Raw genomic sequence first — 10,816 nt, forward strand, 5'->3', positions numbered from 1 at the left:
ATGAATTTGCTGCTGTCATTTTGATGTTTTCTTTTTATTATTTTGCTTTGTTGATGGTCTCTTATTTCAATATATTTTTTGTTCTGAGTTCATTTTGTTTACATTTTTTCCTTTCACTTCCTTCACTATTACTGTTTTAATATTTCTTGAGTCTTATTTATTTTCTTCTTTTTAATTTTAGTGATAAAGTTTATTAATTTTCTTTGAGGCTATCATGTAATTTATTATTATATATTCACGCTTAAAAGAGTTCATCTTATCTTGGTATCATCTTGATTTCTATTCCATTTGTAAATTCTGTAATTGCATAATTTTTTTTTTTTGCTTTGCAGTCGTCATTGATTACAATTGTACGTATAAAGGTTCCTATATTCTGTGTTGTAATTTTATGTTATTTTTGCTATTTCTATATGTGGGTCCTATCACCCATCTGACAGTTTGCTGTACTGTGGTGGCTTGTATATTGCGGTGATTCAGGAATCTATGTTACCAGTTTATTAAATACTGGCAAGGTCACCCAAGGAGCTATAGTAGTATAAAGGTTAGAAGTTCTAATCTACCAGCCTTTCCACTGGAGAAAGATGAGGCTTTCTGCTCCCATAAAGATTTACAGTCATAGAAACCCTTTACAGGGTCGCTATGAGTCGGACCCAACTCCATAGCCCATAACCACCATAACCACCAAATTTACCCATGGAGGACAGGTTTCAGATGAGCTTCCAGACAAGGAAGAAGGAGACACAGAGTACTTCCAAATGTTTAGCCACAGAAAACCTTATCTAGCCAAGGATCACTGTCATTTACCACCAGAATACTGAATACTGAAACATGAAGAAGAGCAGAAGAATATTGTTAGATATAGTGCCAGAAGACGAACCCCTCAGGTTGTAAGACCCTCAAAGTATGAATGAGGAAGAGTTGGCTTCTTGAATTGGAGTTGACCATGATGATGCAAATGGGATAACGTTTCAGAACAACTCAAAATGAGAAGAAACAGCTGTAAATTTTATTAATAATCTAAACATGGGAACGTATGAAGTACAAATCTGGAAAAACTGGAGGAAGTTGTCAAAAACGAAATGAAATGCCTAAACATTGATATTCTAGGCATCAGTGAGCAGAAATTGACTGGTAGTAGTCATTTGATATCTGACAATCACATGGTTTACTGTGTCAGGAATGACAAATTGAACAGGAATGGTATCTCATTCATCATCAAAAGTAATATTTGAAGCTCTATCTTGAAGTACAACACTGTCTGTGACAGGATAATATCCATATGCTTACAAGGAAGACTAGTTAATACAATGTTTATTCAAATTTATGCACCAACCACTAGAGCCAATGATGATGAAATTGAAGAATTCTACCACCTTCTTCAGTCTGAAATTAATCTAACATGACATCAGAATGCATTGGTAATTGCTGGAGATTTGAATGCAAAGGTTGGAAACAAAAGGGAAAGATCAGTCCTTGGAAAGTTTGGCCTTGATGATAGAAACTAGGCTGGAGATTGTTGTTGTTGTTGTTAAGTGCTGTTGAGTTGGTTCCGACCCATAGAAACCCTGTATAGGGTTTCTGAGGAGCAGGTATGAGTTCAAACCAACCTTGTGGTCCAAACCAACTTTGTGGTCCAGTGCACTAAACTGCAGCACCATACCAGGACTCCTATACTGGAGATATTTTGTTATTGTTGTTGCTAGGTGCCAGTGAGTCCATTATGACTTGTAGAGATCTTGTATAGTGTTTCTGAGGAGCAGTTGGTGGATTTGAACCACCACTTTTCAATCCAAATCAACCTTGCAGTCTAGTGCTTATCCTACAGTACATCATAGCATGATAGAATTTTATAAGACCAATGCTTTTTTTCATTGCAAATACATTTTTAAACAACCTAAAAGATGGCTACACATTGTATCTCACCAGATGGAATAGATGGAAATCAAATTGACTACATTTGTGGAAAGACATGATGTAAAATTCCATACCATCAATCAAAACAAGGCCAAGGGAAGACAGTGGAACAGACCATCAATTGCCTATATACAAATTCAGGCTGAAGTTGAAAACAAAACAATTTCACAGAAGCTAAAATATGACCTTGAACAGATTTGTTGAATTAGATTTGTTGAATTAGAACAGATTTGTTGAATTGGACACTAATGACCAAAGACCAGAAGGTTTGTAAGATGACATCAGGAGTATCATATAGAAAGAAAGCAAAAGGACATTAAGAAGGCAAGAAAGAAGAAAAGACCAATAGAGATGTCAGAAGAGACTCTGAATCTAGGCACACAGCATAGAAGAGCAAATGGAAGATATGAGGAGGTAAAAGAGCTGAATAGAAAATTTCAAAGGGCAGCTCAGGAAGCTTTACACAGGAAATGTGTAAAGATCTGTAATTAGAAAACCAAAAGGGAAGAATACATGTAGTGTTTCTTAAATTGAGGAAACTGAAGAAAAAAAATCAAACCTCAACTTGAAATATTGAAGGATTCTATGGGCAAAGTATTGAATGGTGCTGAAAACATCGAAAGAGGATGAAAGGAATGCATATAGTCACTATAACAAAAATAAATGGTCAATGTTTAACTATTTCAATATATAGTATATATCAAGGGACAATGGTACTGAAAGAAGTCTAAAGTGTACTGAAAGCATTGACAAAGAACAAGTCTCTAGGAATTGATGGAATACAAACTGAAATATTTCAACAAATTGATGCAACACTGGAGCCACTCACTCATCTCTGCCAGGAAATTTGGAAGAAAGCTACCTGGCCAGCTGATGGGAAGCGATTCAAAATTTTGCCCATTCCAAAGAGAGGCAATCCAAGAGAATGTGGAAATCATCAGATAATATCATTAATATTGCAATCAAGTAAATGGCTACAAAAGTACATTGATAGTGAACTTGCATACGTTCAGTCCAGAATCAGATCAGGATGTGGAATGAGGGATATCATGTTGACATCTGATGGATCTTGGCTGAAAGCAGAGAACACCAGAAGGCTATTGATTGTGTGGTTCTTAACAAACTATGGACAACATTGCAGAGAATGAGTATTATGGAACACTTCATTGTGCTCCCGAGGAACCTATTCATATACCAAGAAGCAGTTGTTGGAATAGAACAAAGGAATGCTGAGTGGTTTAATACAAGGAAAGGTGTGTGTCAGGGTTACATTCTTTCATCATACCTTTTCTACCTGCATACTAAGCATATAATTTAAGAAGCTGGATTATGTGAAGAAAAAATATGGCATCAGATTGAAGGAAGACTCACTAACAAACTGTGATATGCAAATGCTATAGCCTAGCTTGCTGAAATTGGAGAGGACTTAGAAATAGTTACTTATGAAGATCAAAGACCACAGCCTTCAGTATGCTGTGCACCTCAATGGAAAGAAAACAAAAATCCTCACCACTGGACCAATAAATAAAATTATAGTAAATGGAGAAAATATTGAAGTTTTCAAAGACTTCATTTTGCTCAGATCAACCATCAACACACATTGTAGCAGCAGTCAAGAAATCAAATGACGTATTGCAGTAGCCAATTATGCTGTACAAGAACTCTTTAAAGTGTTCAAGAGCAAAGATATCAGTTTGAGTACTAAGACATGTCTGACCCAAGCCTTGGTATTTTCAATAATCTCATATGCATGTGAAAGTTGGACAGTGAATTAAGAAGGCAATGGAAGAACCTATGCATTTGAATTTGGTGTTGAAGAAGAATTCTAAAATACCATGGACTGCCAGGAGAACAAACAAATCTATGTTGGAAAAAGTACAGTGAGAATGCTCCTTAGACCTTTGGATGGCTAAACTTCATCTCTCATACTTCAAGACATATCATCAGGAAGTTCTATTCCCTGGAGAAGGACATCATGGTTGGTAAAGTGGAATGTCAGTAAAAAAGAGGAAGACCACCAACAAAATGGATTTACACAGTGGCAGTAGCAATGGGCTCAAGCACAGCAACAATTGTGAAGTTGGTGTAAGACTGAGTAGTGTTTGGTTCTGTTTTGCATCTACAACAACATATGTGGGTTGCATTTTTGGATGGTATTTTTTGTGTCTTGGTGTCAGCTTGTTGTTGATTCTGTTTGGAGAACTCCCTTTCAGCATTTCTTTTAAGTTCATGTGATTTTTACAAATTTCCTTATTTCTGTTTTTCTTGGAATGCCCTGATTTTGTCATCATGCCTGAGGGACACTTTTGTTGGATTTACAAATATAATTCCTGGCTGGTATTTTTTTTTTTTTTCTTTCTTTCAGTGTGTTGTTATATGTGTCATCCCACTGCTTCTTGCCTGTATAGTTTCTGCCATAAAATCAGAGCTTAGTCTTATTGGTTCTCCTTTGTAGGTAACTGTTCTGAGAACTCGTTCTTTGTATTTGGTTTTTTGAAAGTTTTGTCATGATATGTCTTGGTGATTTTCTTTTGGTGTTTATCTTTTTTGGGGTTCATTGAGCTTCTTTAATGCTTATCTTCTCCGTTTTGATAATTTAGGAAAGTTTTCTTCCAACACATCAGCTGTTTTCTTGATGCTTCTTTTGGTCTCTTTTCATTGTGGACGTTTGACCACATGTAAATTACTTGTCTTGATGGTATCACACATAATGAGCAGACTTTTCTTCTTTCTTCATTATTTTTTTTTCTGATTGTTCCTCTTACAGAATAATATGTAGAAATTATTTTTCAATTCCACTGATTCTGTGCTCCAATGATTCAGTTCTACTTTCTGACCTTCTATTGCATTATCTATTTCTGAAATTTTAGTATTAATCTTCTGGATTTCTATTTGCTATTTTTGTCTGGTTTATAATTTTGTAATTATTTTATCAATTTGTTCTTCTATTGCTTTCCTGAATACTGGTAAAGTTTTATCTGTGTTTTCCTTAGTTTTATCTGTGGTTTATTTTTTTCTCTTTCTTAATCAATTGAGTTTTTCCTTTTTTGATTGTTGGCTTTGTAGGATCAGCTTTAGACTGTGAACCACAAAGCTGGCAGTTCAAAGCCACCAGCAGCTCCTCAGAAACCCTGTAAAGTTTGCTATGAGTCAGAGCTTACCACCACCAACAACCTGTTTCTTTTATTTATATTTGTTGATTTGTTTCACGCTGCTTTTTTGTTTTACCTTTATTTTTTTAAATATATCCAGACAATGGGATGTATGTGTTCCTCTGGTCACAAGTTTGGTGTAACTAGGATTCACCATCTAACTTCTGGAGATTTTGTTAGTAGGTAGGAGTGTGTATATGTGTTTCTGATCTCTGGTCATGTAGAACATCTGAAGGCATACTGGGAGGTCTTTTGTTGATGCTGTGGTACTGAGTAGGTGGTGGCACTTATCTGTGTTTGCAGTTATGGCTGGATAGAGTTCATGGATCCTGTCTTCTGGAAGAAAAAAAAAAAAATTCTTGAGGGGGATAAAATACACACTGAAAAAACCAAAAAGGTAGTAATAAGGGACATCTAAGATAAAGAAAAAAAAGACAAAAAAAATGTAAAAAAAAAAATGAAGTGATAACAGTACTGATGCAATCACTAGTGCACCATCTAAAATTCTAATAGAGTTTTTATTTTGAATTCTGTAGAGTGAGTATGGTTTTATCCCATTAGTTTCAAAATAGGATGGAACAAATATGGCAAAGTTGGTGCTCCTATGCAAGGTGATCATGTGAAAGTCATCTTTGGAAAAAAGGAAAATTGTGACCCATTCTATGAATGAATTTTTATTTATTATGACCACAACAATGGTACTGAATACCTTAGTTCACAGAAGACTTGTAATATAGTTTGTGCCCTTATGTAAGATGATGATGTGAAAGTCGTCTTTGGAAAAAAGGAAAATTGTGGACCATTCTACATATGATTTTATCTTGTTGTTACCAAGACAATGGGAAGGAATACTTTAGTTCACAAAAGACCTATAGCATTCATGGTTATGTGCATATATACCCTGGAGTCTTTACCCTATTCAGTTGCTTTTTGAGGAATGGCTTCAGAGCAAGAAGATAAGATAAAATGAACAGATAAGGTGCCTTGGCTTTTAGAAACATCCTGCTTCAATGTAATTTATAAATTGTAACATGATGAGTTTAGAGTAATTTATACATCGTAGCATGATGAGTTTAATTTAAAAACAAATATAAAGAGTAGGAATCAAAACAGCTGCAGATAATTTTACTAAATTATATTTATATTTTAACATTTTATTTTATTTAACAAGATTTATTTAGTTTGTTTTCTTGCACTCAATCCTCATATCTGTACAGGGGGAATAAGAATATACACCCAGCAATTTTACTGAAGATGAATGTCAGTAAAAAACTTAGCTCAGTGACTGACACACTATAGGAGCTCTGAACATGGCAGTTATTATCATGTATATTTTCTTAGTTTTATAATAAGAGGGAGGAAAGAAGAAAGTAAGAATGATTGAATATCTTATTAGCCTAAAATATTGGCCTTTACAAACAGAACTAGTGCAAATAATGTTCTCGAATGCCATTTTGATTCTTTTAACTATTCATTCCAAGGCTGAGCTAAATAATACCAGGCTTTGTGCTAATTATGAACTGTTAAATAAAAACAAAACATCCTCTGCTTTTGAGTTGATTCTGAATAGTTGAATAGATTGGAAATAAATTAAAAATGTAAAGGCGTTGGTATTCACTTTAGTTCCAACTAGTAGTATTTCTTGGTATAATTGAACATTTTATAAGTTGTAATTGAGATGTGTCAAATTGGTAAAATTTTAATATGTGTTATATTAAATCCTATATAAAGAGACATGGTGGTACAACAGTTAAGAGGTTGGCTGCTAACTTAAATATTGCTGGTTCAAACTAACCCATTGTCTCTGCAGGAGAAAGACATGTCAATCTGCTTCTCTAAGGATTATAGCCTGGAGAACTCTAGAGGCAATTCTGCTTCTTCACATGGGGTTCATTTGATTGTACATAACACCAACTATAAATGCCCTATAGATCTACAAGAAAACTATCTGCTTATCTTTTTTGTAAATTTATTACCGATTTGATATATTTTCATTTGAGGATATTGTTATGCTTTATATTTTTCCTGACCTTCCAAATAACTCACATCCTCCCTTTATCTTTCCAATAAAATATTAGGGAATTGAGACAATGTGGGCATGTATTAATTGCATAGATTTGAGGGATGACAAACGATTTCCTCTGCTAAAAATGCTAATTTTTATTAGATTAGACAACTTATTCTTAGTTTTTTACTTGTTTTTCAGCCGCTCCAGTTGATGTACTAAAAGCACTAGATTTTCACAATTCTCCAGAGGGAATATCAAAAACAACGGGGTTTTGCTCAAACAGAAAGAATTCAAAAGGCTCAGACATTGCTTACAGAGTCTCAAAGCAAGCACAACTCAGTGCCCCAACAAAGCAGTTATTTCCAGGTATGTTCACTTTATTATTGTTGTTATTATGTCTTTGGTAATTGTTAATATTTCTTTTCATCCTGCTATATAGTAGGCAGTTACAGGTGGGAATATAATTATATCATGTTTCAGACACCCAAGTAAATAAGGGGTATGACGATGATCTGATCAAAATAACTAGTAATTCAACAACTACCAATTTCCTGTGTACAGTTTGAAAAAATATGCTTATTTGAATTTTTAAATTTTATTTCAGATAGCAAAACAGGAAGATAAGATTTTGTATGTAATCATGTAGAATTTATTCTTGGGGAAATGTGGCAACTTTACTCTTTAAAGATTGCAAGGTTAATTTAACTAATACATAGGTATAGATGGTGCAGAATTGGGCAGTGTTTCATTTTGCTGTGCATAGAGTCACTATGAGTCTGAACTGACACAATGGCGCCGAGCAAAACCAACATGAATTTAGAAATACATAGTAAATAGCTTTCTAAAATTAATGTAAAAGTCTTCTGTTAAAAGAAGTACTTTGTTGTTGTTGTTGTTGTTAAGTGCTATTGAAGATTCAACAAAACTTAGTGACCCTGTGTAGGATTTCCAAGGAATGGTTGGTAGGTTTGAACTACAGACTTTGTGATTCGAAGTGCAGTGTTTATCCTACAGCACCACATCAAAATTCCATTTCTTTGGTAGTGGTCATAAAATGTATTATTTTATATTATCTCTGGATGCTTTTCTTATCTTTAAATAAAAGTCATATGTCAGTTATTGAGAAGTTGATGGCTATAGATTTTGTAAGACTTTACCAGACAATTTTTCATAATTATATTGAAAGTACTTGTTGAATATTTTCTTTTCTTTCTTGAAATTACTAATTACCTAATAACATTATCTAGAAATCATGATGACTGGGGAATGGGAAATGAGACATGAATTAACATTTCTGAGCATCATATGTTCTGAATACCTAATTTATACCATATACTTGCCTAACATGAGGTCTGTCGGTTATTTATTCCTATAATTTTCTTTTAAGCCAGATTCCTCATCCTTATATTGTAGAAGAGGAATCTGAGTTCACAATGCTTACTGACTTGTCAGTGTTATGTTGTTGTTGTTGTTAAGTGCTGTCGAGAATGAGGTCAATATTTAAACCAAGTCTGATCTGTTCCAATGCCAGTATTTTCTCTGTATTAATTATTCTTTTGTTTTTATTTGCTTTGGGTTATTTGTGGAAGCAGCTTATCATTCAAAGTTTTCATATTCTCCTACCTTCTACAGAAATGTAATTTCCTTTGCTTTGCATAAAACTTTCATAATAAAAGCTATTGCATAAAAGAAGAAATTGAAAATGATAAAACAAGTTAGTATTTTTTTGCTCTTGGTAGGAACTTTACAACACACTTTTGGAAGCAAATGTATTTTGATCATTTATAGATTGTTTTCAATATAGTTTCTGTTCTACAAATATTTATGGTAGACAAAAATAACAGACCACAAGTATAAAGCTGTCAATGCACAACTTTTATGATATTAGAAATAAAAAAATCATTTATTAAATATATAATATATTTCAAATTGTAAACAACTACATTACTTTTTATTTTATTTTATTATTCTGATACAGAAGTAAGAAGACGGGCTAAGAAGTTTTAGAGAGAAAAAGAGTAAAAAGGGTTAGTTTTACAACTATGCAAGAAGTTATAATTAATTATACACTTACAGGAGTCCTGGTATGGTGGTGCTATGGGTTAATGCTCTGGACTGCAAAGTCAGTTTGAAGTGCAAGGTCAGCAGTTAAGCTGCACAGCACTTAATAACAACATACACTTAGATTATAATTTATATTTTGGTATGTCATCTCTGGATTATTATTGTGCCTGGTATGGCACTGTAGGATAAGCACTGGACTCCAAGGTCAATTTAAATCACAAAGTCGACAGTTCAAGCCCACTAGCTGCTCCCTATACAGAGTCGCTTTGAGTTGGTGGACCCGACTGGATGGCATTTAACAATAGTTGCATCGAGTTAATTAATTTGATAAATTTGAAATTTTCTGCTGCTTTATTCATGAAGGAAGGACTTGATCTAAACCTGTAGGATCTGTTTTACTCTAGCTACTAGTTGATGTTGTTATTAGGTGCCATCAAAATAGTTGCAACACACAGTGACCTTGTACAACTGAACAAAACACAGTCCAATCCAGCGCCATCCTCATAATTGTTGCTATATTTGACTGCATTTTTACAATCACTGTTTCAATCCATCTCATTGAGGGTCTTCCTCTTTTTAACTGACCCTCCACTTTTCTGACATGTACAAATTATCAGAGAGGAAGTCTCACCATTTTTGCTTCTAAGGACCACACGTCTTCCAAGAAAGATCTGTTCATTCTTCTGGCAGTCTTAGGTGTATCCAGTATTCTGCACTTGTACCATAATTCAAAGGCATCGTTTCTTCTTTGGTCTTCCTTATTCATTGTCCAGATTTCACACGCCTATGAGACAATTGAAAATGCCATGGCTCGAGAAAGGTGCACCTTCATTCTCAAAGTGACAATTTAATCTTTAAAGTTGCTAGAACTCATTTATATTAAAGTTTATTCATTTGTTTTTGTTTCCCCTCACAACATTGTGTCTAAGGCATAGAATTTATTTCATATAGGAAGATAAATCTATACTTATTTTTCTTAATGTTAAATGCCATCAAGTCAGTTCTGACTCATAGTGACCCTGTACAATGTTTCTGAGGAGTGGTTGGTGGGTTTGAACTGCTGACCTTTCAGTTAGTAGTCTAGTGTTTATCCTACAGTGCCATCATGTGATTCAAATTAATTATCTGGATTTTGTTTTAGTGGAGGATTTTTTTTTTTTTTATTATTTGTTTTTATCAATTGCCATTTTGCATTACTTGACAGGAAATTCTACCCTCCGAGGAGACAAGTTTATAATCATTTGCATGGAAAAAAATGAGGTATCTACTATAAATCTATTTTTTTTTAAATAATGAAAAATTCTCCTCATTAAAACAAAATCCAAGTACTTAAAAATAAGTTTTAAAATCTTGAACTATATATATTTGGAGCACTCTTTCTTTCTTCCATTATGGAAAGACATAAGAGTAGCCTCTTCTATTGAAGAAAGCAAGCACTGGCATTGGAAACTTCAACCAGGCATTACTAGGGTGGGGGTGGACATTTTTTAAATACAGTCATTGTATTGTTCTGGTGGAATTTAAGCTGTGTCTTCCAAAGTCCTAATTTGAGACCTTTAATTTAACTGTCTGAAAACTTTGTGCTTTTAGAATAGAAGCTGTAATTTACAAATTTATCTGAATAGTAGTTATGCTCTTTAGAGCACCTTCCATGGGACAGACACTATATATATATATA

General features: G+C 33.9%; 1 protein-coding gene across 4 annotated transcripts in view; it reads left to right on the forward strand.

Annotated features, from left to right (window-relative positions):
• Window positions 1-10,816, forward strand: part of COL11A1 (collagen, type XI, alpha 1) — a 357,092-nt gene that overhangs the window by 30,819 nt on the left and 315,457 nt on the right. For all 4 annotated transcript variants that reach the window (XM_006830900.1, XM_006830902.1, XM_006830899.1 and 1 more), the window contains exon 2: window positions 7,273-7,440. In XM_006830900.1, the coding sequence (XP_006830963.1) occupies window positions 7,273-7,440 (168 nt within the window). The remainder of the gene's footprint in view (window positions 1-7,272; window positions 7,441-10,816) is intronic.

The sequence above is a fragment of the Chrysochloris asiatica genome, unplaced genomic scaffold (assembly GCF_000296735.1).
Source record: "Chrysochloris asiatica unplaced genomic scaffold, ChrAsi1.0 scaffold00002, whole genome shotgun sequence".
Classification (NCBI taxonomy): domain Eukaryota; kingdom Metazoa; phylum Chordata; class Mammalia; order Afrosoricida; family Chrysochloridae; genus Chrysochloris; species Chrysochloris asiatica.